The sequence below is a fragment of the Brassica oleracea genome, chromosome C5 (assembly GCF_000695525.1).
Source record: "Brassica oleracea var. oleracea cultivar TO1000 chromosome C5, BOL, whole genome shotgun sequence".
Lineage (NCBI taxonomy): Eukaryota > Viridiplantae > Streptophyta > Magnoliopsida > Brassicales > Brassicaceae > Brassica > Brassica oleracea.
The window spans coordinates 10,991,816-11,018,819 of record NC_027752.1 but is presented as its reverse complement, the minus strand read 5'-3'; the positions used below and the strand labels follow the sequence as shown (position 1 = coordinate 11,018,819).

The following is a 27,004-nucleotide window of genomic DNA, read 5'->3' as shown; positions in this document are numbered from 1 at the left end:
TTAATCTATTAAATGATGCTTTCTATTCATATGTTTTTTTTTATCATTTGTATCTTTTATAGCAAAAACTTTAAATTATTGATAACAAAATATGGGATTAATAATTTTGGTAATTTATATTTAAAAATAATTTAAGTTATCAATATTTTTCAAAGCATTTATCAAAAATATGGTTTAAAGTAAATTTTAAAATTAAAATATTTTTGTATTTTATATGGTATATAGTTTAAATGAGACTTTCTACCTCTATAATTTTGTAATCATTTGTATCTTGTCTTAACAAAAAATTTAAACCATGGATCATAAAATTTGAGTGTCAGAATTTTAATAGTTTTAGTAATTTATAGTTTTTTTTTAAATTCAAAATATACCATATACAGAAAAATTTAATTTTTATTATATTATTAGTTTGTTTGTTTAATTTATTTTAATAGTTTAAAATTATACAAATATGATAGAAGATACACTATTTTTTTAATCAAAATTTTATTATTCAAAATCATTAATTATAATATATACTTTAGCCACATTAGGCAATTTCGTAATTTTTATTAAGAAAATAATGAAGAACATTAATAATGAATTTATTGTTAGTTTAATAAAAAAACTTATTATATGTTTAGATGGACCAACATATTTCTCTAAATATTCTAAGAATCATCATAGTGATGACATGTGAGTACAAAAAAAGTATTGCAATGCTTCTTAATTAATATAAGAGATTAAATTTAAGTGTCTAATAAAATGAATTCTTTGATTTAAGTTCTAAGGTGTGGGATTTTTAGCAATCAAGAGTAGTTTCACCAATGAGGGAAGGGGCACATATATTATATTTCTGCTTTTTTCGGACATATAACTTTCATCTATGGTAAGATAGCCCTGGGACGGATCCGGATATCCAGAAAATTTAGGGTATCCGGATCCGGATCCGGATCCGGATCCGTGGATTTAATATCTGGATCCGGATTCGTGGTTTCCAGATATCCGGGTTTCGGATATCCGTCTTGATATTCTATTATCCGCGGATATCCGGATCCGGATCCGGATCCGTCAAAATAATTAAAAATAATTTTTTTAACAAAAAAATACTAATTTTTTAATATAATACATAAATTAAATATTTATAAATATATTTATATATGTTTATAATATTGTAAAAACTGAAATATAATATTATAAGATTAATTCATGTATAAATATTAATATATCAAATATAAATATTAATAAAATTTAAAAATTTAATGTATTTTAAAAATACGGATCCGGATCCGGATATCCGGACCTAAAAATTAAGATATCCGGATCCGGATTCGGTATGCACGGATCCAAGATTTTACTATCCGGATTCGGATCCGGGCACCCCGGATATCCTATTTTCGGAGCGGATCCGGAGCGGATCTCGGATCGAATCCAGATCTCGGATAATAAGTCCCAGGCCTAATCTCCACATACCATCGTACGGTCTGTACCATTTTTTATTTTTTTTTTGGTAAAATGTTAAATTTTATACCAAGTTTTGAATTTTTGACAGCGATTACAAAGATGACGAGTAGCGGAATGCGTAAAAATTAAACTACACAACACAACGAAACGACAAAGACAAGAAACCGAAGCGGGTAAACTAGACTAGCAACCAGCTAAGCAGCGGATCAGGCAAAGACCAAAGCGAGCTGGAAGGTCGGAGAGGAGGAGATAGTTGCCACGAGCCGAGAGATAGGCGCCCTCAAACCTAGAAGCTATGGATCCTGCAACTTCCGAAACCTAACCCAACACAAACCGCCCGAAGAATCATAGCACGAACCAACCAAAAACATTAGACATAAGCACCCCGACGGCACGAGAGTGAGTGTCTACGCGACGATGCCGTCGTTCGAGAAGCAGACCCGAAGAATGCCGTCTTCAAACCCGACCCCTCGTGACCGTTTACACCCATTGAACCGAATCCACATATAGAGGGAGCGGACCGCATATAACTCACCCTCCGGGAATACGCCTACAAGAGAAGAGGCAGGCCGAGTGACCCACTGCTGCACGGAGACTCGGAGCAACCAACACCAAGGAGAACGAGTCAAAGCCGCACATAAAATGGGATGAGAGAGCGAGGCGCAAGGCCACACCGCCGAAAACTCCAAGGGTGGGGGCAAGGTAAACCACCGGAACACCGGAATAGCTCGCTAACGGAGCCAATATAAACACCTCCGATGACACGTGCTACCACCATGCACCACCTTTCAAACCACGCGCTGCCACCACGCGCCGCCACCGCCACCACGCGCCACCACTGGGAAAGCCAACAGATTGGGACGCAACCCGACCATCGACGAACCCACGCGCCTCCTCCAGAGACCACCGGAGGAGCTAGAGAAGAAAGGTCTTTGACTCGCGAAAACAAAGACCTAAGCGAAACTGCTGCCGCCACACCACCGATTCAACAGGACGCCGGAACGAGGCACATGGACAGCAAAGCTCTTCGACGCTACAAGCAACTCCACTCTCGCAGAAGATCGGCCGAACTCAGGAAAAATGGGCCGGACGGAAACCCTAGAGTACCCCGCCGCCGTAGACTAGGAAGCGCAACCGCCGTCCTCAAACAGCGCCACCACCAAGAACCCGACTAGAGAAGCACCAGAGAACCCGGATCTGAACCGGATCTAAGACAAAGCAACCTAAATTCGCCGCAGAAAACAGAAAGAGACGACAGAGGGAGAGAACACCAGAAGACAACAGAGAGAAGAGCAGAGAAGGAGAGACTTCCGGCGGTCGCAAAGAGGACGCGGCGGCGACCACCGGAGCAGAAGGAGGAGAAAACTCGGGAGGAGAGAGAGTCCCCACTCTTAAAAGTTTTCTTCTTGCATACTAAAGTAACGCCTGGTCCGTACCATTTTCGGGGTAACGTCTATGCATACGACCGTCCCATGCATATAAGGCCACATGTGAAACCGTCGATTGGCCTATTTGAGCACTTACATGTGAAAGAATTATTATTATTTTTTTTGGTAAAAAGTGAAAGAATTATTTGATCCTCTATGATTCTTATTTCTTTATCGCCACTAGCACTTTTGTAATAATACTTAAGTTATATAATGGTAGGAATTGTATATGGTTATAACATGAATATACAGTAGCATCTACGGTCCTCCCGAGTGCCGACCATATGGCACTAATTACATGTATTAGGTCTTAATATGCTTCTATTAATAGAAAAAGAGAGAATATTCACTAATTTATAACATAAAAAGGTAGCCATCTTTATTAATGATTGCTATCTTTATTTAGAATGTCTTGGCTCTAGCATTTCTAAGGGGATGTATTCAACCGAGAATTTCAGGTGATTTGTATTAAAATGATAAATCCACTGTTATTGAAACATGAATTTTAAAAACTCATTTAAAATCCACTGTTATTGAATTTGACATTTCTTAAAGTACTCTGAAATCTACTGTTATTGAAAATATTTTAAGTTGTGGAGTTTTAAAGTTTTCAGGTGATTTTAGGGTGTTTGGGTAGGATTTCGTAGTTAAAAAAATTAAACTCAAATCCCATAATTTTAGGTGATATTCTAGAGTAGTTTAACAAAAATCACTTAAATCTCTACAACTTATTGAAATCATCTAAAACCCCATTAAAAATCAAATCACATCAAATGTTAAATTGAATACATCCCCCTAAGATACTGATTGATTTGTATATATAGAACCTTTGTATAATAGTCTTATTCTAACAATATTATCATATAACAATATATATTGATACGTTATAAAAAATAATATATATTGATTTGTTTTTTGCTAAATTGTAAATATCATTTAGAAAATGAAAGTTGAGGTTACAAGATGTTGTTAAACAAGCTGTAAAACCTCTATGCTTGATTACACGGCAAAAAAGTTTAAAAACATGTAATCAAATGACAATCGAAGCTGAAACCGTTCTGCTTGGAGACGAACAGGACAACATATACAATCTTGAAAAGTCGGATGAAAGGTCGAATCGAATGGACAAGAATGGAGAGACCCGAAGACTAGAGCCCAAGGAACACGACGCTAGCAAGAAGTTGTTTCAATCTACAGCCTGAACAATTACCTTTCTCAGAGAAACAGAGTCGAACCCGCTCAAGGACCGCCCTCAAAGTCCGGGCTGGGTAAGATCTGAACCTAATTCCAGAAAAGACGGGACAACATGTGCTTAATAGCGAGCAACTCACCCAACCGCACTTGTCCACTCAGCCGGTTAAGGGTAAGGGTGCAACATCACCACCTCCCGGGTCTTACTCCCTCCTCCAGCCGCAAGGTGCGACCCCAAGCTCCATGAAATCAAAGAATCTCCACAGCCTCACTCGATTAAACCTTGGATCGAGATGGCAAGAAGCGACGTTTGGGGACCACCCCGTCGAAGTAACCTAGATGTTGGGAGAGGAGAGATGTTCACCGGTGGAGAGAAGCAGCAGAGTGCCGGCCTAGTCGCTAGATAAGCCAATACACTACACAACCATCTCGGTATGGAACTGAAGCCGGAGCTAAAAATTCGCAGACGACCACCAGCAGAACAGAGACCCATCACCAACAGAAACGTCAACGGAGAGAGATGGACTATGTGGGAGAATCGATCGTGGGCCCTCTCGCAGTGCCTAACAGCACCGGAGAGGCGAGACGGAGACGAAATTTGAAGACGACGAGCACTAGGTTTCGAGAGAAAATAATTGGGGGCGCGTGACTTCACGCTCCTGTGTTTGCACCAATAATAATATATATTGATATAAAATGTTATATATATAAACAAGCAAACAAATCTTTTTATCATACATTCATTTACTTTAGTTAAAACCTAAAATCTACATTTTCTCACTGGTGGTTTTGACTAAGGATTTATATACCACATAATTTGGGTTTCAAATTTTAGCAAAACTAAAATTATGTAAATTATTAGAAAAAATGATTAAAAGAAAACTTTAACACGTAGTAAATAATATGCGGATCTCGTAGGACGGTTCATGATGGTGCAATCAGATGCAAAATTTCATAAGATAAATAGAATTGTCGGTTGTAAAATCGTTAGTAACATTTATCATAATTTATAATAATATAGCCATATAACGTTAAAAAAAACTTACAATAAAATCCAAATACGAGAGAGATTTTATTTTAAAGAGTTTCGCAGGTTTACAATTTACTAGTACTCTTCTCTTGATGTTAAAAAATAGTAATAATACTGTTAAATAATATAATTTTTTTTGTCATGGTGGTGACTTATTTAACATATTTATTGCTAGTTGACTTGAGATCAAAAGACCTCCGACATCACTTCTGACATCATTAGAAATTATATAATATAGTATCACGGAATGATTAAATAAAATATTTGCTATCATGAACTTGAAATACTATTTAGCAAAAAAAAAAAACCTTTAACTACTGCAATTCGTAGATATTTATCTATTCACCAGGACGATCTGGATATTATACGGAGTTTAGCCATTAGCCGTAACCCAAAATCAGATTCATATAGATGGCATTTTACGGATCACAATCGATATACAGTTAAATCAGGTTATCGAACGGATAAATTATTTCCGGATATGGGATCTCCGGATAGAGTTTTAGGACCAGATATTAAACCACTTTTGGCTCATTCTTGGAAGCTTCAATGTTCACCAAAGCTGAAACATTTTGTTTGGCGGATACATTCGGGTAGTCTACCGGTAACCAAGAATCTTTATTCACGTGGGATAAAATATGATGTGCAATGTTAAATATGCGGTGCAGAAGAAGAATCTATTAATCATGTTCTGTTTGAGTGTCCATTAGCACTACAAACGTGGGCTTTATCTAATATTCCCTCATGCCCAGGAGTTTTCCCCACCCCGCCACTTTTCACAAATATGGACCATCTTTTCTGGCGATTACCCAAGGAACCGGATTTGAATTATTTCCCATGGATATTGTGGTATATTTGGAAGAATAGAAACGCTAAAGTTTTTAAGAATCAGATAAGAACCCCTTTTGATATTCTTCGGATTGCGGAGATAGAAGGTGTTTTGTGGGCTGAAGCCCAGGCAGAGGAGTCTATAAATCGTGAATCTCTACATATTGCAGAGAACCATTTTCCACATGGAGTTAACAAGTGTTATATAGATGGAGCATGGAAGGAACATGATCTTTATACGGGGCATGGATGGGTCTACAGAAAAGATGGATCAACTGATACTATGATGAGTGCAATGTCTATTCGCAGGAGTCTATCACCTTTACATGCTGAGTGTGAAGCTTTGATATGGGCGATGGAATGCATGAAGACCCTACAAATCTCAGAAGTGGTGTTTGCAACAGACTGTTCTCAATTGGTGAAGATGGTGTCTACACCGACAGAATGGCCGGCGTTCACTACACACATGGAGGAGTTTCTGCGATGTAAGGAATTCTTTCTTAACTTTACTATCCAGCATATACCAATGGCGCAAAATACTCTGGCGGAAAAGCTGGCACAAAGTGCTAGGACTTCACCATCTGCTATGGTTTATGTTGACTCAGTTCCCCCGAGGTGGCTCTCGGACCAAGAATCTTCTTAGTTTCGTAGCCTTTTGTTGTAAAAAAAAAATATATATTCAGAAAGAACAAAGTATTAAAGGACATGAATTTGTTACAAAACAAGCGTCAAGTTCTATAATACCTAAGGAAAATTAGATGTTTCAAAGCGTAGAGCACATAATGTAAAAAAAAAAGGAATTTCACACTAACATATTTGTTTTCACTTCAGCATTTTGATACACTTTGTCGTAGATTTTTACATGTTGGGCTGATTTATTAGAATTGGGCCTCATGTATTTCAGCCCACTATCTATTGTTCTCCAAAAAGATACCGACGCGTGGTTTGTGGCTCCGGGGAAGAAACATCGAGTGACTGACTACAATGGCTGCTTCTCCTACCGCCATAACCGCCTCTTATCTAATCCCTCCACGAAGCGCATTCGCTATCTCTTCCCATAGACTCTCGTCACTGAGAAGATTGAACCTCAGTTATCTACAGCGGAGAGCCAATGCACAAACGCCGAGGCGCGTTGTGGTACGCGCCGCCAGGATTGAGTCAGGTGGAGTCGAATTAGGAGCTAGGGCTCCGGATTTCGAGCTTCCGGAGCCGCTCACCGGGAATGTATGGAGATTAGATGATTTCGAGCTGTATCCATGTCTACTGGTGAGTGTGTTATCTTTCATCTTTTAGGTTATGTATATAAAGTTTGAACCTTTTTGTTAGGTTATGTTCATCTGTAATCATTGCCCCTTTGTGATTCACTTGAAGAAAGACATTGTAAAGCTCTCCAATTTCTATATGAAGGTGCCAAAGATTTGCTTTATTTGCTTTATAGCTGTGTTCTTTTTTACTAGAGAATAATTTTTTGTATTGTCTGCAGAAAGGTCTGGCTGTTGTTGCAATATCTTCGAATTCTGTAGTAACCCATCCTCAGGTTTGTGTGACTCCTTCTCTAGTGTGCAAAGGTCAATGCTTGTTGTTGTGGATGAGGTTTCTACAAGGTTGTTTTTGTGTTACTTTGGCAGGATGGGCCGGAGTTCATGGCAGAAGATGCCAAAATGTTCAAGTACCCGTTTCCTTACTTGTATGATGAGGTAAATCTTTGTATGTTCATTGCTTCTTTGTTCTTTTTCAGCATTGTTGGTTGGTTATACTCATGTTTTGATCTTTTTCTCTCTTACCTCCTCAAGTCACAAGAGGTTGCAAAGGAATTTGGAGCTGTCTGTACCCCTGAGTTTTTCTTATATAAGAAGGTAATCTTTCGGAGTTCCTTTTCAAGCTCATACCAGTAGATTCTTCTTATGACAACTGTGACTTGTTTATTTAACTCTATCCTATTCCTGTAAAATGGATCAGGATGGTCGTAGGCCATTTGAACTGGTCTATCACGGCCAGTTTGATGATTCCCGGCCTAGCAATAACACACCAGTAACTGGGAGGTGCGTTATCCATATGCTTTTATATTACAGACAAGTGTTTTTTACATTAGTAAAAACCTAACATGTTATATTTGCATTTTTCGCAGAGATCTAAGCCTCGCGATTGATCTTGTACTTAGCTGTCAACCAATACCAACGAATCAAAAGCCAAGGTACACTCAAATTCCCTTACATTTTTCTTTGATCTTTCGTTTTACGATGTCTCCAGTCTTCGATAGCCAACTGCATTTGGTACTTCTTAAAGCGTTGGTTGCAGCATAAAGTGGCATCCTGGAACAGAATCTTGAGCTAAGACATTGACTGTGCTCTATAAACCCGGTTGCGCAACATTATTTTCAGGCGAGTTGATTGTTCTATATCACAATTTATGTTCCATAGACTCAGGTCTGTAGCGTGTCGGAACCAACTAAACTTCGTTTCTTCTCTACCAGGACCAGAAGTACAACTATTAAGATTTAGTTTTAACACTTACAGGTTTGTTCCAAAATCAAAAGCTGAAAGGAGAGAAGGCAAGGCAGAAGAACTTCAAGAGCATGGCCAGTAAAATTACTTATGTAGAAAGTGTAAGTTGTATTCATTATTCAGTAAAAATATACAGTACTCTACTCCACGGATCCCATCTCGTGGGAGCGTTCATGTGTGATGTAAATTAATGAACAATATAAGAATGACTTTTTCGTGTAACTGGTACGTTTTCAGTATGTAATTAATTGAAGTATATTTGATTAAATAGAAAGGAATGATCTTCTTGGTCAAATCCCGAATGTTGCAAGATCTGTTGAACTCCAGTGATCACCATTGATCATGAAGCTCCCCTGGGAAATCAACTGGTCTGGCTCGTCCGAGAATGAACAATCTAAGATCTCTTGAATCTCTTTGTCATCTAGTAAACCTTGGAACTCGAACATCTCCTCTTCATCTTCTTGGAGAAACTGGCCAAAACCATCTTGGATCTTCTCGGTCCCAGAGAATCCAAGATTCACATCAGTTTCTTGGCAGATGTCCCAAGTCAAGGAATCTAAAGCATGATTGGTTGTTGTTGTTGTTACCGGTGAATCTTGATCAGATCCGGTAGTGTTATCTGTACTCGAAGGGCTCCCGTTAGTCACGTACTGTGCGAAAACCGCAGCCAGATCAATAACAGAACCAGCATGGCTTGCCTGGGACCCATCATCTTGGTTGATAAGACCATCTCGCTGCAGATTCTCGTTCTGACCAAACCTTTTGTGACTGTTATGTCTGCTCCTGCTTCTCTTGCGACAGCCTCCACCGACGGGAATGTTGCGGAGAGAGCCGCCTTTGGTCCAGTATCGACGGCAACCTTTGCAGAAGTATCTAGGCTGAGACAAGCTGTAGTTGTTGTAGTAACAAAACTTGGTGTTGGAAGATGCACAGCGAGGACAAGGTGGAGCAGTCTCGTCGTGTCCGTAGGGAACCTTCCACTTCTCGGGAATTTCGAGCTCTGGCGATGGGAACTGGTGCTGGTAGCTGTTGTATGCGTTATACGGCAACATCATTGTTTTGGTCTTGGCAAGTGGTCACTTGGTGTTGATTAGGGTATATGGTAACTATATATAATAGTTAAGAAGAGGAGTAGGCGTGTGTGTATGAAGAGGTGAAGAAGAGCATGTGTGTGTGTGTGTGTGTGGGGAAGTAGAGTTGCATCGATAAATGTGTGAAGGGGTTAAGAAGTAAACGTGGGCGGTTGCCGAGCTGTGTGCATCTCCTTTTCCGTTTCTTCTCCGTCAAGTTACCTTCGATTTTCGCCATTGTTAGGTTTACTAATGTAAATCACTAAATTTTTATTATTCAACGATTGGATTAGTTTCTGTGAAAAGTTATAATTGATTCAACCTCGGATATGTGTTTCGTACTACCTATGGACAAAATCAAAATTAGTTTTCCTATAAACTTAAGATGAGTTTTCATATTACATTTATAAATCCTTAATAAGTTATAACTGATGATAAGAAAATAAAATAAAACCCTTATAACTATATTCTTGTAAATTCTATCCATTTAAATGTATTATTCAACGCAATCATTTTTTTCCAACTGGCAATCAAACTTACATTCTCTACGAATCATTCTTTATTAATACTATAGTGTATGGGTGATCATATTATATACTAGTGTGAACGTAGATCGATGATGATAGTCACTTACGTTCTCCGCATCTGCATCTTGTCATCGTGGAGTGCAAGACAGTCATAAATTCTCATTAAACAAAACATCGTAACATTTGATCACTTGCACTCTCTTCTATACCTTATCATTTCAATACTTCAATGCGTTGGTACATGCATTTATATATATTATCATCATTTGTGTATCCATTTGCTAAGTACTGTAATACTACTACTTAATAATGCGTGCCAAATCAGACTATTTATTACCATTTGATAGCTTTACAATGTGATTATTTTATACTAGTTGATAAGGTAAAGTATATCTGACTAATATTCAAATTATGTCTTGTAACATACTAACAAACATATAATGTACTAATTACGTAGCATCTTGTCGGGTAGCTTGTCTGCTTGTTGAGATCTAAATGGATCATTGGATTAGCAGTAAACTTTTCCTTCGTTATATCATATATCTAATGTCTAGTTATTAAGTTTTCTTTTAAATCAAAGTACGTTGTATTGTACGCACGTAGATTAGTGACCTGACCCTTAAGAGCATCGATTATATAAACCATTAGCTAGTAAGATAGATTAACGCCAAGATTAAGGGCCACATGCACGGGAGAACACGTGATTCTACCAACGTGTCGACATAACCATCCCTTATTTCTCTCATTTCCTTCGCATCTACGAAGTTGAATTCTCTTTCTATATCTATTTTCCCGAAGTTGAATTCTTATTGCATTTTATCATTATTAATTATAGCTGTTGATTATTTTATCATCATGAAGATATAAGTTTGATTGGGCAGACTTTAAACTAGGGCTTTGAATGTGAAACAGGCCAAATGTAGAATAATTGCAGGCCATTTATAATACAGATTAGACTGCATTATTTTTGCCATTCAACATTATAATTGCAGAACAAAACAAAATTATAAAATAACAAAAAATCTGCATGCAGATCTATTATAGTGTAAAATTATTGATCTGCATAGACAAGAAAAAAATGGGCTAGGTTGCATGCAGATTACCAATACATGTACAGATTAAATAATAATTAAAAGACACAATTTACAAAAAAACAATTAAAGAGACATTACCCCAACCAAAACAAATTGCTGTCAAATTGGAGCTCCGATTGTTACGTACATATATATGATCGGAAAAGTAACACTATTTTTTTCTTTTTTGCAATATGTAATTAAGCTTTTTTTTGTATTTTCAAAAAAACATTTTTTTGTAAAGAATCATATAATTAATATATATACTTTGTTTTATTTTTATTGTTCTCAATAACTAACATAAATTAAACAATTAATATTTTTTTACAAAAATTATTTGTTATTTCATAATTTTTATATTAATTAGTTTGATGAGCTCATGTATTCTATTTGATAATTTGTATTTTAATTTCTTGGTTATATTTATAATTCTAAAGTTATTTTGAAATGATTTAATAGCTGTAAAAAATGAAATATCGAATAATTTCTTAGTTATATTTAGATTTTGCTTCTTTTTTTTCTAGCATTGCTTTTTGTAACATTATTTTTTATTCTAAAATAATTTATTTCTTTTGATTAAAAAAAGTTGGACACATGTATTCATTCTATCTTTTATTTTATTAATTATTCATGAAATTTTTTAATTATAAATTATGTTTGTAATAGTTAAAAAGTATGTATTATAGAAAATGCATGTATTTTTATTTTTGTTTAATTATTATTTTTAAATTTTCAGGTTATTTTATATATCTACATCCATTAAAATGAAGAAAATAAAAGTATGTTTTGAATTTGTTATGTTTCAATGAATTATGAAAATTTATATGTTACAATATTATTCAATAAAAAATTATTTTTTTCCTATATTTTTATTTTTAATTAAAACTAATTTTTTTTTACATATTTAACTTTCATTATTTTAAAAATTTATAACATTTAATTAAATATGATGATTAAGTAAATTAGTTTGATCGGCCAGATATTCATTTGTTCTACATAATCTCATGATCTGCATTTCTTCTGATTTGCGTTTCTGTTTTATCTGCATTTTCTTAACATTGCTTTACCCATTCAAAAGATCTATGGTAAGCTCCGATCCCAATATCGCTTTGGCTTTACGATACACTCATGGAGTGAAAAAATAATACTAATAAATTTCAATAATAGCAAGTCAACCCTTAATTCTTTCAGGATTGCATTTATTAATCCCAGCTGTAAATTAAGTTTGACTCAGAAAATGATTTGACTTTAATTTATATAATTTGAAATAAACAAATCTTAAATTTGAGTTCAAACGTCTAGATTTGCATTGCCGTTTAATTGATTGAATGATTAAAAGTTGATCATAATTAATAGATTCATTCGAAAAGTGACTATTTTAAAAGCATTAGCTTTGATATTTTTGAATGACAAGTTCTTAGAACATTTCCGACGTAAAATTTCATTTTTATTTAAAAAAAAAAAAAAATTTATAATAGAGTTAAGTTTTTTCTAATCATATTTTATTTTTAAAGTAAAAATAGAATAATCAACAAAGGATAAAAAATGTTACTTTATTTATTGAATAAATTCATGTTTATTCTATTACGAAATGGAAAATAAAATAGAATTAGAGCATTTTTTAATCCCAATTTTATTTTAAAGTAAATTCAGGATGATGGTAGGGATTTGGAAGCCAAAACCATAGTACCGTTATAGTGTGAGGGCTCAAAGGCCCATAAACAGAACATGGAAAACGACCCAAACCAATGCTTAAACCGATGAGAAATCGGTTGAACCGGGATCTGATCGGGTTGGTAGTCAAAGAATGCGATGTAGAGAGCCTAGAACCTGGAGACTCTGTTGTTGCTTTGACCGAGAGATAAAGATTAGTTCTAATAACATGTTTATCCCTTGATCCTTAAGACTACCTCCATTGGAAGGTTTAAGTGGAGGTTCTTAAGTAAAAAACAGATAAAATTAAATAAAAAATGTCTAATTATCTTAGAACCGGTGCCAAATATAGGGGTTTAAGAAATGGTTAAAACCCCATAGGTGGCAACTTCTCATTGGGCCGTCGGTTTCACACTAGAGGGCAAAAAAAAATTGATCTTCTTTTCTCGGTTTCGTCTCTCTCTCTTCGATATTGTCGAACTCTTTCTTCTCCCTTCTCTCTCAACGAATTCGTTGATTCTGTGTAAATCTCCCACAGAGATGAAGATTGACCGGTTTCTTCGTCGTCGGTTGGTCTATCTGTTCGTCGTCGGTGCTGTGGAATGGTCTATCTCTTCGTCGTCGGTTCTTTGGAGATCTCCAACGGAGATGATGTTTGGAGATGATCTTGATTCACCTTTAATTCACATTTTGATCGGAGAAATGAAAGAAGAAAAAAACTCACAACTGCTTGGAGCTTTCACAAACACCACGTTGGTCTCCTTCATTATCCTCCATTGAGATCTTATCTCCGAGGCTTTCTTAGGGTCGGCTTCATTGGAGGAAGAAGGGACTATTGGAGAATACGGGTTGAGGTTTAAGTAGTAATTCACTATTTGTCCCATATTGGACGGTGAAATCAGTTGGATAAGGGAACTATTATTGAAGACTTTTTCTAGTGAGTTATAATCCATTACTAATGAACTTTGTAAGCAATCTGTTAAGCTTGTTGATGCTGTAGATGAGGGTGGAAAAGAACCTACTCATATCGAGATAGAGTATGTAATCATGCTTCTTTGTTTGTGCTTGATGGTGATTACAATTTTTAAATTTACTTTGAATTATTTTGTGTGTGTTGTTTTGTTCAGAGTTGAGAAGTATGCTGCTGAGTCTGGAGTGGAGGGTGATTATGATGCACAGTTCAAGAACTTGGGGAACTTAGTTACTAATTTACAGGATCAGATTCTCTACAAGCTTGATGAAGGACTTAACCATGTTGCTTCTACGTCCCAGTCCAGGTAAACCCTCTAACCACATTGCTCATAAGCTGTTACTTAGATCATATGGCTAGGAACGAACATCTGAGTTAAGTTGTTCTGATGGATGTGGTTACATAGAACACTTTCGTCAAAACACACAGGGATAGTGTGAAGAGTCTACTAGTAGTATTGTATCTCAGTTTATATGAAAAAAGTTTTGCCTTGGTTCATAAAGTTTCATCGTGAATCTTTCGTTACAGAGTCTACTAGTATTTTTTTTAAAAGGTTTTGCTTTGGCTCATAATTACAGAGTATAGAATTAGTAGTTGGACCAGTATTAAATTTTTTTTTTAAGAACCTCAACGAGGTTCTTAACATTGGATGAAAAAAAATTAAATTAGATTAATAAAGGTTCTAAACCTATCAAATCACTGTATTTATTACTAATTTATTCTTTAGAGTCAATAAGGAGTTTTTATTGATGGACATGCTCTAAGTGTGTTTCTTAATGATTATTTAATACTTTAAATGTAGTTAAGTAGGGTTAAGAACTATAGTTAAGAAACTCTCATTTGGAGCGGTCCAATGAGAGTTTCTTAAATAGGAGTTCTTAAAAATTTTAAAGCTAAAATTTATTTATTAATTCAAACATATTAAAAGATAACATTTTAAACATAGATTTTTTTTTAAAAAAAACATAAAAATAAAGACTAGTACAATAATCGAGAATAATTTGGAAAAACATCCGAGCTCAGTAGTTGTCTCCATCAAGTCCAAATTTACGCCATATATGTTCAACCAAATCAGCTTTGAGCTGTTGATGCATTTGTCTATCACGAGTTCTTGTTCGAACACCCATCATATTGGCGATATTTGAAGGGATATCTGTAGAATACGTGAGATCGACATGTGAAGTTCCAGTGTCTTCTCCTTGTTGGAACTCTGAAACATCAAAATGAGTGTATCCATCTCGTTCGTCTTCTACAATCATATTATGGAGTATGATACATGCTCGCATAATCTTCCTAATTTTGGCTTTATCCCAAAAAAAGTGCTGAATTTTTAACAATGGCAAATCGAGCTTGCGAGACTCCAAAAGCACGCTCGACATCTTTTCGGACAGCTTCTTGATGTTGAGCAAATAAAGCCGCTTTCGGACCTTGTGGTATTGGAATAGATTGGATAAAAGTTTCCCATTTCGGATAAATACCACCGGTGAGATAGTAAGCCAAATGATACTCTCTTCCATTGACAGAGAAAGTAACTTGCGGAGCTTGACCTTTTATTATGTCATCAAAAACAGGTGAACGATCAAGAACATTGATATCATTTAAGGTAACTGGAGGTCCAAAAAACGCATGCCATATCCATAAATCATACGAAGCAACCGCCTCAAACACGATTGTGGGTTTACCCGAACCACGTGAATATTGACCTTTCCAAGTGGTGGGACAATTCTTCCACTCCCAATGCATACCATCGATGTTCCCTTTCATCCCAGGAAAGCCACGTTGCTCACCAATATAAAGTAGACGTTGCAGATCAGCCGGTGTTGGTCTTCTTAAGTACTCATCGCCGAATAATATATTATTCCTTCCACAAAATGTTCCACACATAACCGAGCTTTCATTGTACCGAGTCGTAGGTATTCGTCAACATCATCAGCCGCAGAACCATAGGCCAAGACACGAATGGCTGTTGTACACTTCTGAAGTAGAGAGAGACTAAGCCTTCCGAGAGCATCTTTCTTTTGTCGAAAGTATTCAACTTCATTGGAGAGTCGATCAACAATATGCATGAACAATGACTTGTTCATTCTAAATCGTCATCGGAATAGATTATCAGGATATGTCGGAGTTTTCTGAAATAATCATTCCATAAACGTAGATCGCCTTCTTCACGATTTCTTTCGATATGAACTCGTTTTTTTCTTCTTTTTTTTCGACTTCTTGATCACCATAATTAATGGCCAAATTCTTCATTGTTTGATCAAAATATTCATCAAAATATTCATCAAAACGTTTGGTTGGTTGATCATCTAGATTGATAGTTGCTTGAAAACTTGATGTCTCTGCTCCATCCTCACACTTTCTCTTCTTATCGCTTCCACCAATCTTAGTACTAGCAAGGGAACACCATTTCTAGTCATGGCGGAGCTCCTCCCAAGCATGGTGAAGGTTAAACTTAATCTTGTGATCATTAAAGAAGATCTCGTATGCTAGTTTAACAACATCACTCTCACTCTGACCACTTGTTTTATGTCTTGTTGCAGCTGCATAGGAACCACAGAACTTGCAAACAAGATCATTCATCTTCTGCCACCTTTGCTTACACTGAATGGCTTCTCGTTGATCACCTCTTTCCACCTTTGGGCTTGCTGCATAGTAAGCTGCAATGCGTTTCCAGAAAGCACCTGCTTTCTGCTCATTTCCTACGACAAGATCCTTGCTGGTGTTTAACCACGCGCTAATGAGCACCAGATCATCCGAGGGACTCCATTTCTTTCTTTCTTTGCGCTGTGTAGGTGAGTCTTCACAGAAGCTTGACGTTTCTGTACATTGCGTACTGAACACAGGGAGTTGTGATGATCCGATTTCCCCACCATGTGAAAAGCTCTCATAAGGAAAGGGTTGATGAATGAATTTTTTTTCTTGATTGTTGAGAAGGTCAACAAAATTAGAAGAATCCATATGTAAATACGGAAGAGCAGAGAGAAAGAAGAAGAAAAGAGATAGAAGATGAAATGAGATTTCGTTGGAAGATGAAAAGAAAGAGAACAAGATCCGGTTTTATAGACGAAAAGAGCAGAAGATATTGTTAGATAGGGAAGAGTAATTGTATTTACTCTTTGATTTGGGTAGAGTTGAGCTAAGTAGAATGTAACTACATATTTATTACCTAACCACATCCTAATGATACACTACACCAAGCATTCATCACAAGCATTCACTAACTCTAACAACTAAAACAAGCATTCACTAACTCTAACAACCATTCATCACTCGCATTCAATAACTTACCAACTATCCACAACGAAAGCAAGAAAAATTAATCGAGTTTTGCCGACTAACCTCATCGACAGTGTCAAGTGGTGTTTGCTTCTCGATGAACTCCTTAAGGTTGTGACTTCAGTAGGAGGACCTTCAGTCGCGAGCTCAAATCACATGGATAATTAACAAAACAATGAACTAAATTAGATCTCTTTTCAACACAATCACTTAGCTTTTCAACACAATCACTTAACAAAACAATGAACTAAACTAGATCTCAAATCACATGGATAATTAACACAATCACTTAGGTTAAATTCAGAGCTAAATTACAGAGGCAAAGTCTAAATCTTTATACTAGGACAAACAATATGATCGTCTTTACCTTGAAGAAGTGATCACCAAACCGAAGGCATCGATACCGACGCTAGAGACACCGTCGATTGTGGTGGGTTAGCATCATTCTTCACTCGGAGAAGACGAGAACCGAAGGAGGAGATGCGGTGAGGACTGAGAGAGTCGTCGATTGTGGTAGGTTTCGGTCCTTCTTCTAACGGGTTTGACAAGAGATGACGGAGGAGACGCAAACCGGACCGAGAGACTCGTCTGACGGAGGAGACAAGAGAAGACGGAGGAGTCGCCATTAGGACCGACGGAGTCGTCGATTGTGGTGGATTTCGATCCTTCTTCGGACGATCGCGACGAGAGAAGAAGCGGTGAGGAACGAGAGAGTCTTCGTCTGTGGTGGGTTTCGATACACTCGTGACGGAGAAGACGAGAGAACACGATGGTGAGGATCAAGAGCGTCGTCGTCCGTGGTGTGCACCGATCGTTCTTCTCACCAAGAAGATGGAGGAGAGGTCGAGTGGACCGATGGATTCGCGTCTGTCGTCGGTTTGGATCGCTCTCCTCTGACGGAGAAAAACAAGAAGACGAAACGGTGAGAAAACGAAAGAAAGAAAGAAAAGAAAAAAAAATAGAAAAATTGTGGAGCTGACACGTGGTCTAAAAACCACGCTAATAATCGGTCACAAAAACTACTCATTAAGGATCGACTTTCCCCATTTAATTTTGTTTTCATTTAATTAAATCACCAAATTAGGTTAAGGACCCTATTAAGGATCACCGTTAAACATGGTCTAACGAAACGGTGTAAGTTTGGGCTTTTGAGTCCCTATTTATTGGCCCCACCTTACTTATTGTCTAACTAAATCTTTTTGACCATATATAGCTACATCTGAGCGAGACATACAGCAACGATATATTTAATTGTTGCCGATATACTTCAAACAAATACATATATGGAAAATGCAATCGGTGTTATACTTACCAAAACCACAAAACATTACTATAAGCTACAAGATTATTCAAATCTAAATATAGCATCGATTTAGCCAACATCTCATTCTTCTGTTTTTATCTTAAAACGATATTACCGGAGATTCTATATCCCAAAAAGGTGGTAACAATATTTGAATACTCAGATTTAGTCGTAACATTAATTAAAAAAACTTGACCAAAAAAAGAAAATACAGTAATGAGCTAATTTCAAATAAGGGAAAACGCTGTGATTTTGCAGCAAATATTTAACTCTTTTAGGTTAGAAACAAAAAAAAAAAAAAAAAAATCAAACAACAAAATTGTAATTTATTTTATGCTTATATATAGTCATTTTTATCCCAAATCTATAGGAAACTAACCAGAGAAAAAGAAAACGTAAATCTTCTTTATTTTACATCTCCATCACCCCCCCCCCCCTCTGTACGCGTATTTTCAATTTCTTAACAATGTCGTCACAACCAAAAACAAATGGAAGAAGGTTTGGATTCATTAAAACGTTTATGCGGCTGGTTATGTGCTTCAACGCGACAGCTGAAGGCGATCAACGGGAAAGATCAAAGACACTGTCACGGAGGAGCAGCTTGGTTCACTCCATAAAATCATCTCCTTCCAATGTTTTCGTTAGTGGTCCGATAGTAGACGAAGAAAGGGATGAGAAGATTAAAGATGTTATCCTCTATTGTAAGATGAATTCTCCACTTAATATACCGTGATTCTTACACGCAATTCCTCTTATTTCACTTTTTTTTTTCACTTACGTTACGCACATCTTGACTAAATATCTGTTTAGATTTTCAAGAATATTTTAAGGATTAATTAGTTCCACAATACTTTTGATATGGTTTGGATTTTTTAGTTTTAAATAATTTTTTTTATTTCTATTTTCCGTTTCAGCTGGGATTTGTATATATTTTCAACTTAAACACTGAAGAAAATAATAATCACAGTACACATGAAGTAGCTTTGATCTAATGAGTTATTTCTAGTTTAAGAAGATTGAAATATTGATAACACTAATACTGGTTCATACTATCTAGAACCAAGACTATTCCAACTACTCTGATATCTTATTGTATTAGCATGAGTGTATAATATTGTTCTTATTGTTTATACCATATAATATTTAGATGATCCGCGTAAGATCTTTAAAGTTATACGCGTTCACTCGTATCTAAAGCTAGTTGTTATAACAAACATGTTGATAACCGTTGAATTGAAGGATAGAAAGTATATACTAGTTTCTAAAAATAATTTAAAACATGAACTTTTGAAGAATCCATGAAGACTTGCAAGTCCGGTCACTTTCCAGCAATATCTAAAGATGGATGGACCTTGTCATTTGGAGATTTGAGTTTGACCTAAAATAGACTCAAAACCAAACCACGAAGGACCTTTTTCTCTTCTGTTTCTTATTTTTCCGCGTATAGTAACAACATTGCTATTCTTTTCCTGGTTATCTTGTACTAGTGTACTACCAGTCTACCATCTTGGAGTTTGCCAATAAAAAGATATTACCATCTTGGCCTTTTTCTAACTTATTTTTTTTTGCTAACCGAGTATCCTGACCCACCGAGGTGGTCCAGACCAGAGACCGAAGTGAGCATGGACGCTGCCAGGGCGTCACCATGTGGCTCACCGTATAACGGTCTTCGGTCTCGGATGCTGCAGCCCACATGTAAATTCCGCAGTGACCAAGACTCGAACCCAGGAGCGGAAACTCCAGCTGGAGTTCCTATACCACTACACCAAAGCAACTTGATTTTCTTTTTTTTTTTCGACTTATTAAGTGATGTAATCTGATTAAAACCCAAAAAGAAATTATACAAAAATTCAATTAAAGCTACTTTCTCCTAATTTTTTTAGAAAACATAATAGTGGAATTTCAGTATGAGCCGAGAGGCCCGAGACCAAATTGTCTTAGCTGAACCAGAAGTTTATCCGTATGAAATCAATTTCATATCTGTCAACCATATATAGTCTAAACCGTATTAAGCGAAAACCAAAGTCCATTGTTATCTTAATTTAGTTGTTTAACTTAGTGCGTTTTAGGATTAAACACGTGAGTTGATTATATGCATTTGTCATCTAAACACGGAGCAAAGAAAAGGTTCACGTGTTATACTTATAGTTATACTAATGAACAATGATTCTAGAAGAAGGATAAGACTACCTAAACCCCTAAAAATCTACGTAAACCTTAAAGAACAATCAAATGATCAATCTCTCAAATAAATCTAAAACAGTAACTTCTTTTCAGTCGTAAGAGTAATCAATGATTACTAATTTTTTTTAAAGCTGATTTATTATGATATTACAATTATGAGAAAAATTACATAGACGATCTGACAACCGACAATACTATCTGCCTTACAAAGATCTACGCGTAACTGCATTACCCGAACCGTTCTACGAAGATCACGCTTGGCCGAGTTTACTTGCACCATGTTGAAGATCCCTTGTAAGCATTTGCTCCGTAGCCTGCATAATTGTTTAATAAATCGTTTTTTTCGAGAATTGAAACATATCTGCTGGTGTAGAAGCATTAATGAACCTTTAGTCAAACCATTGGATCATGAGGAATTCTACGATGATTACTAATCATGCATGTGATTATGAGTCAAAACCAATACACATCTCGTTTTCATTACTTACATTGACACGCTTGGAGGCTTGTGGACGAAATACGACAAAGCACCCCTTTTGTTTTTGGGGATCTTCGATGAGTTTCTTATGAAGCGAGTTTGCTAGTAGTTAATACGTCATAAGTTATTACTCACTCAAATCATAATTTGGTAAATTACGTTACACTTGTTTTTATAAATTAAAGAGACAGACTAGAACTTGAACAGACGAAATTTTTTCAAAAAAAAAAAGCTTGAACAGACGAACGTTATGAAAGTGGACATACCTAACCATTAAACCACTATATCTCAAAGTTCATTTTTAAATTTCAAAAAGCTTGTAGACAACTGTTTAGTTTTTAACGTATATTATTAAAGTTTTGAGTGACCACATCTAATACTTTTATTGTATAAATAGAGTTTGACAAAGGGAAAAAATTGTGTTGGTTATATGGTCCACCGAAACTTGTTCATGTCTGGATGAGCAGAACCGTGTGAGGAGCTGCAAAATCATGCCAAGTCAGCAACAAACTGTCTGACTGTGGTACTCATGACCTCTTCTTTGCTTGACTTTCTCATGAGTTAAGACTGGACGTATTCAAACCCTTTATTTTTTGTTCATTAGGTTGCAAATAAAAGAAACACACAAGTCAGCTCTTGTATTTACTTGGTTTACATCATAATATAAAAATATAACAAAAATAACAACGTTAGCATCAGCTAGCTAGCAGGTTTATTTTCAGTTTAGCTAATTATTATAAACGTGTATTACGAGCAACAACTAGTTCTGGAAGTCGTAAAATAAGAATCAAGTCTTTTCTAACGACTGGAAAACTTTTTTTTATCTATGGGTAAACCAAACCCACATCTTGGTAAGAAATAGACATGAAAGAACTTTAAAATATACTAATCAATACAAAACAACCAAGTAGCCAAAGTTTACCACATTTTAAGTAGGAAACTTTTGCTTTTCCTCATTTGACTTTTCTCTTCTCCCTCTTTCATACACAAATGACATCATATATATACAAGCATTCATGTACCTTCCCTTTTCCATTAATCATCACATACGTACTCATTGTTCTTCTTTACTAAAAACATCACCACACTCACATATATACGCATATACCTCTCTATATTTTTTATATATACTCTTCTCATAAAGTAGACTCTATGGATAATAAATCTCCAAGATCAAAAGAAATCTTGGGACCAAGACCAACTCCATTGAAAATCCGTAAAGACTCTCACAAGATCATCAAGAAGCCACCACTAGCGCCACAACCACTGCAATCACAACCACCGCAGCTACCCGAGCGAGAACCATCACAACTATTGCCTCCACGCGGTCCAGTGATAATATACACTGTATCTCCCAAGATTATCCATACACACCCTAATAATTTCATGACATTGGTTCAACGTCTCACAGGCAAAACCTCTACCTCCACAATTCCATCCTCCTCTTCTCCATCAACCTTAGCACTAGACTACACATCTGCGTCACGAGACACGTCAGCAGTGTTCGATGCATCCCGTGGTTCGATATCTCCGGCGGCTAGGTATGCTGCGATGGAGAAAGCTAATGCCTCAAATGAACTAGGGTTTGTGGGTGGCGTAGAGAGTACGAATCAATATTACCAACATGACTATCATCAAAACCGAGCTACCGAACGTGCTGGGATCTTGTCTCCAGGGCCCGCTTCTCTACCGCAGATATCGCCAGATTTCTTTTCTACGGTTGGAACATCTGATCCTCAAGGTTTTTCGTCGTTCTTCAATGACTTTAGCTCTATCCTACAAGCCACTCCAACGATCCCGTCTCCTTCTTCCATGGACCTTTTCACAAATTTTTTTGATTGTTAGATTGGGATTTTATTTCAAATTGAACTTAGTTTTACAAGTATTATAGAGAGACACATGATGTATTATACGTTTTTCATCATTTTTAGGAGACACTCTCATAGAATTAGAGGGGTTATACTTCTGCATGTCGTGATGTTGACGTCATCTGTTAGAATCCAATTGACAATTTGATGATATATGTATTCGTGTTCGGTGGGCATTTTCATAGTTTTAAATACTATCTTTAGCGACTCTTGTTCCTCCTTTAGCTACTTGTGCTCATCGACTATAATCTAATTGGAGGCATTTATTATTGTTACTGTTGGTACAATAAACTTTATGAATTTTGGGTTTGTTTGTATACCAAATCTAGATTGCTTATGTTTTTTTTTCAAAAACAATCAGTGGATTAAAAGCAAGTACTTTCACATGTGTAATTGACTTGTTGCAAAAAAAGAAGAAGAAGAAGAATAACATTATATAATAGAAAATGAAGCTATTGCGTGCAAAGTAGTGACAGGGTGAAATATCGACCAGCTAAAACATGCGGGTTAAAATGAAATGTCTGTGTTTGGATCCGCTACCTATCTGGTTTACAGTAGGTGACGTACCGGCATGATTTCTTATGAAAATTGCCGCACGTTTAATTTCTCTTACACCTTATTCGGACTGTCTAACCACCATGCATCTGCTTCATGCTCCTCAAATCTTATTCGACATCAATTTTTTTAAAACTACTAATACATAGACGGGTCCAGTGAAAGAAAGTTGTATAAGGTCAAAATGCATTTCAACATGAAAAGGAGATGTTTGTTTTGACTGAAGAAAACTCGTCTATGATCTTAAAGTTCCATCATGGAAGGCCATAAGGGTTAAATACAGGCCCCACTCATACTGCTTAGCCCACTCTGGGGATTCTATAGAAGCAACATGAGGTTCACAAGATTCAATGCTTCCAGTCCGAGAACAATTTTGGTCATTAATACAAGAAATAGACTTTATTTGCTATTAATAAAATGGTGCAAAAGTTAGTTTTGACTAGTCTTCACAAGAGCTACTTTGCTTTACCAATTTGACTTTGGGAGGTTCGACTTAGATATCATATGACCTCCTTTGCAGGCATTTTATTTAGAAGATCGCTCTGCAGCTAGTTCTACATTTTCCCGAGCTTTCTTGGAGTTAGCATCTCCGACTCAGCCTAAACCCCAATTATATTGTAAAACCAAATCCATGATGTGTTTATTATTACATCCACACAAGTGAAATCTACGCCATGTTGGTGAGTATAGTAATGGAACGAACAAGTTTGATTGTGGGTCCATTTCAGAGTAAGTGTGCGTAACTCAGCTCGCAAGACTTGATTAGTCTTTGCTACTATCGTCTACTAGAAAAGAGTTGCGTTTTGATAAAAAAAAAAAGAAAAGAAAAGAGTTGCGTGAATCTCTTTTAGATCACAACCCAAGAAAAATTTCAATATAAAATTCAGAAACATATCTTTTATTACTCAACAAATCCCACTAAATAGTCTGCTAATTAATCTTCTAGAAAAGATCACATTAAATATTGAGAAATTTCCTTAAATAAACTTTTTAGTTTATTTTCACATCTTCAAGAAGAAAAATGTCCAAAAGAGATTTTATTGAAAGGTAAATATGTATTTATACCCTTAAGATTAACTAATCTAATACTGGTTTAAAGTTAAAGAGTTGAATTATGGGGATGAATTCAAATTTTTTAAATAAAAAATAAATATTAGAATTTTCAAAATAAAAAAAAAAGATTATTTTGATCATTTTATTTTTTTAGGGCTATTTTTGTAACAAAATTTAAAAAAAAAACTATCCTAGAGAATCGTCCTTCAATATTATACGATGTAGAGTTTCAAATAATCACCATCTAATTATTAGAGAACCTAGTCAAACCTATAAATGGAAAATTTAGGAGTGGACAAAATTACTCGCGGAGGACGAGATTAACAAAATCTAAAAAGGCAGACCAAAGCACTTTCAAGTTCCAAGTAGCTTTTCATCAAGTGGGCCGATAGGTATATGAGTCTATAGGCCCGTTAAATAAGTGTCAGAATAAACCGGGTCGGGTAACAGAAATTCGGATCATTCGGTTATCTAAAAGCAGAAACTGAAACTGAAATCGAGCAAAAATTAGAAATTATTGTTCCTTTCAGTCGCCGTCAATGGCAGATGGTGGGTACTGGAACCAGCAGCAGAGACATCATCAGCCTCCTCCGATGTCGCCGATCCCTCACGGTGGTCCTCTGAAACGTCACCGTTCTGACTTCGGTAAAAAGCTAAATTCTCCATCCTTTTTTTTTTTTTTTTTTTGTGATCGGACGATTTAGACCTAGAGAAGCTGTTTCTATACTTGTGGAGATTCAAATGTTTCATTGTATTGGGCATTGTTGTGCGGCTTGTCATAAAGACAATTGAACACCTGTTATATGTCTTAAAGATTGCTCCTTTGCCCTATAATTGAGTTTAGGTTCCGTTCGTTATAATGTGATGGAATGGTTCTGTGTATGTGTCCTGTTACATTGACGCTTAAGTTAAAGATGTTCTATCAAAATCACTGCTTGGTAGTTGCTGATTCATGTCCACAATACATTTTACATGTAAATATTACGCCTTGTCTTATTTCAGACCATGATTACGTGTCACGAGATGAGGATAGAGGTATCCCTCATTCAGTAAGAGATACGAGGACTATTGGGTCAGCTTATGATCGCTACCTTCAGAGTGCGGTATTATTATTCACTTATGTACTTTTATGTGTTGTCTCTTCTTCGTTTATTTCGTTCAGTGAATTGAAAAAGTCTTCACTCTTCTGTAGCAAACGTCTTCTATGCCATCTGAAGAAGCTGGTCGCTTTCATGTTGCTGGCATGGGAAGACGAGGAGGTGAGCTTATGCCTGGGCGTGGTGGAGTTCTTATGCCTCCAGATTTTGGGCCTAATGGTCGAGATTTGGGTTTTGGTCAACAAGATTTAGTTGTTGGTAGGCCTGGAAGAGAACTGCTTCGTCTACCTCCAGATGCATCCAACACTCTCTTTGTCGAAGGACTTCCTTCTAATTGCTCTAGGAGGGAAGTATCTCGTATCCTTTTTTGTTATGGTTCATTTTCAAAACTTCTTAAGAATGTTTTGTGCTGGTTAGTGTCCTTAACCATATGGTCTTAGATATATTTCGGCCTTTTCTGGGATATAAAGAAGTGAGACTTGTGACCAAAGATACAAAGCAAGTAAGATTAACTTGTTTCCAACTTGAAGCATTGTTGCAACTTCGAACAAATTTTGTTACTTTTGACTAAGTTAAGTTTTTCTTAATGCAGAGGAATGGAAATCCTGTTGTTCTATGTTTTGTTGATTTTGAAAATCCTGCTTGTGCAGCAACTGCTCGTACTGCCCTGCAAGGTAAACTAAGATTCTCCCTGCTTCCCAATTTGGTAAATATTAGGTCCAACATGTTTTGCTTTATTTCTTGTTATATACTTTATCTTCATCAACATATTCCTCTTTTTGTTTTTCTGAAGAAAGACACTCAAACTCGAACTTAACTGATGCTATGCTACTATGCATTTGACAGGCTATAGAATGGATGAAAATGAACAGGACTCCAAAAATTTGCAGATCCAGTTTTCAAGAAACCCAGGTCGAAGAGCAGGACAACGCGGAGGAAGGAGGTGATTAGTGGGAGATATTTGGAGGCGGCATCACTCAAATGGATTGTTTCTCTAGATTACAAACACACTTGATCACTTATTCAGATCCTTAGGAGTACTACTCTCACGGTCTCGCCCAAAGCAACAGAGATGTATGGATTATATACACAACAAAGATGTAATCTCGCAATCTCTCTATATATATTTCCTTATTTTCCATATTAATGATAGATTTGAAGTGTATGATCTTATTAATGCTATTTATCAAATCCCAAAATATATTTGTTACAAACTTTTCCTTTGTATGTGGGATTTATACGAAATACGAATGTGTTTGTATCTCAGATGTTTTTTTTTTTTGCTAAAAATACTTGGGTGTTAAAGGTTCTATCTAATAAATAAAGTAGCAAATGAATTAAGGAATCTCAGAGCACGATTAACCCGGAGTTCTTAGAGTGAGGTTTTTGGCGGAAGTTAAGAAACTGTTTCTTAACTTTTTAACTAAAAAAACTAAGAACCGGTTCTTAAAGTCCTTATTTAAGAACCAGTTTT

General features: G+C 36.3%; 5 protein-coding genes across 7 annotated transcripts; 3 read left to right on the top strand and 2 right to left on the bottom strand.

Moving 5' to 3' along the window:
- Positions 1-6,828: 6,828 nt before the first annotated feature.
- On the top strand, positions 6,829-8,645 carry LOC106343988. Of its 3 annotated transcripts, none has more exons than XM_013783357.1 (9): positions 6,829-7,185; positions 7,246-7,326; positions 7,403-7,456; positions 7,548-7,616; positions 7,713-7,775; positions 7,879-7,961; positions 8,048-8,113; positions 8,218-8,300; positions 8,436-8,645. In XM_013783357.1, exons 1-8 carry the CDS (start codon positions 6,904-6,906, stop codon positions 8,246-8,248), a joined length of 729 nt encoding a protein of 242 aa, XP_013638811.1. In that variant the 5' UTR covers positions 6,829-6,903; the 3' UTR covers positions 8,249-8,300; positions 8,436-8,645. The 3 variants fall into 3 exon arrangements, with proteins under 3 accessions (XP_013638811.1, XP_013638809.1, XP_013638810.1); XM_013783355.1 differs by having other exon boundaries at positions 8,206-8,300; XM_013783356.1 differs by having other exon boundaries at positions 8,206-8,345; positions 8,421-8,645.
- On the bottom strand, positions 8,390-9,657 carry LOC106343987 (dof zinc finger protein DOF1.2). Its single transcript, XM_013783354.1, has one exon. It carries the CDS (start codon positions 9,476-9,478, stop codon positions 8,714-8,716), a length of 765 nt encoding a protein of 254 aa, XP_013638808.1. The 5' UTR covers positions 9,479-9,657; the 3' UTR covers positions 8,390-8,713.
- A 6,468-nt stretch (positions 9,658-16,125) lies between these two features.
- LOC106344502 (glutathione S-transferase T3-like) lies at positions 16,126-16,674 on the bottom strand. Its single transcript, XM_013783870.1, has one exon. It carries the CDS (start codon positions 16,672-16,674, stop codon positions 16,126-16,128), a length of 549 nt encoding a protein of 182 aa, XP_013639324.1.
- A 5,280-nt stretch (positions 16,675-21,954) lies between these two features.
- LOC106344029 (protein MKS1-like) lies at positions 21,955-23,017 on the top strand. The gene has a single exon (XM_013783399.1). The coding sequence runs from the start codon at positions 22,110-22,112 to the stop codon at positions 22,800-22,802; it is 693 nt and encodes a 230-aa protein (XP_013638853.1). The 5' UTR covers positions 21,955-22,109; the 3' UTR covers positions 22,803-23,017.
- Positions 23,018-24,903: 1,886 nt separating this feature from the next.
- On the top strand, positions 24,904-26,790 carry LOC106344028. The gene is made up of 6 exons (XM_013783398.1): positions 24,904-25,078; positions 25,436-25,536; positions 25,626-25,887; positions 25,971-26,032; positions 26,123-26,204; positions 26,377-26,790. Exons 1-6 carry the CDS (start codon positions 24,973-24,975, stop codon positions 26,475-26,477), a joined length of 714 nt encoding a protein of 237 aa, XP_013638852.1. The 5' UTR covers positions 24,904-24,972; the 3' UTR covers positions 26,478-26,790.
- Positions 26,791-27,004: the final 214 nt, after the last annotated feature.

Bases quoted from the DNA above. Each gene is read 5' to 3' on its own strand.
- LOC106343988 (XM_013783355.1), top strand. From the start codon at position 6,904: ATGGCTGCTTCTCCTACCGCCATAACCGCCTCTTATCTAATCCCTCCA. The intron at 7,457-7,547 runs GTTTGTGTGACT...TTACTTTGGCAG, and splicing joins CTGTAGTAACCCATCCTCAG to GATGGGCCGGAGTTCATGGC. The intron at 8,114-8,205 runs GTACACTCAAAT...TACTTCTTAAAG, and splicing joins CCAACGAATCAAAAGCCAAG to CGTTGGTTGCAGCATAAAGT.
- LOC106343987 (XM_013783354.1), bottom strand. From the start codon at position 9,478: ATGATGTTGCCGTATAACGCATACAACAGCTACCAGCACCAGTTCCCA.
- LOC106344502 (XM_013783870.1), bottom strand. From the start codon at position 16,674: ATGGATTCTTCTAATTTTGTTGACCTTCTCAACAATCAAGAAAAAAAA.
- LOC106344029 (XM_013783399.1), top strand. From the start codon at position 22,110: ATGGATAATAAATCTCCAAGATCAAAAGAAATCTTGGGACCAAGACCA.
- LOC106344028 (XM_013783398.1), top strand. From the start codon at position 24,973: ATGGCAGATGGTGGGTACTGGAACCAGCAGCAGAGACATCATCAGCCT. The intron at 25,079-25,435 runs GTAAAAAGCTAA...GTCTTATTTCAG, and splicing joins ACGTCACCGTTCTGACTTCG to ACCATGATTACGTGTCACGA. The intron at 26,033-26,122 runs GTAAGATTAACT...TTCTTAATGCAG, and splicing joins TGACCAAAGATACAAAGCAA to AGGAATGGAAATCCTGTTGT.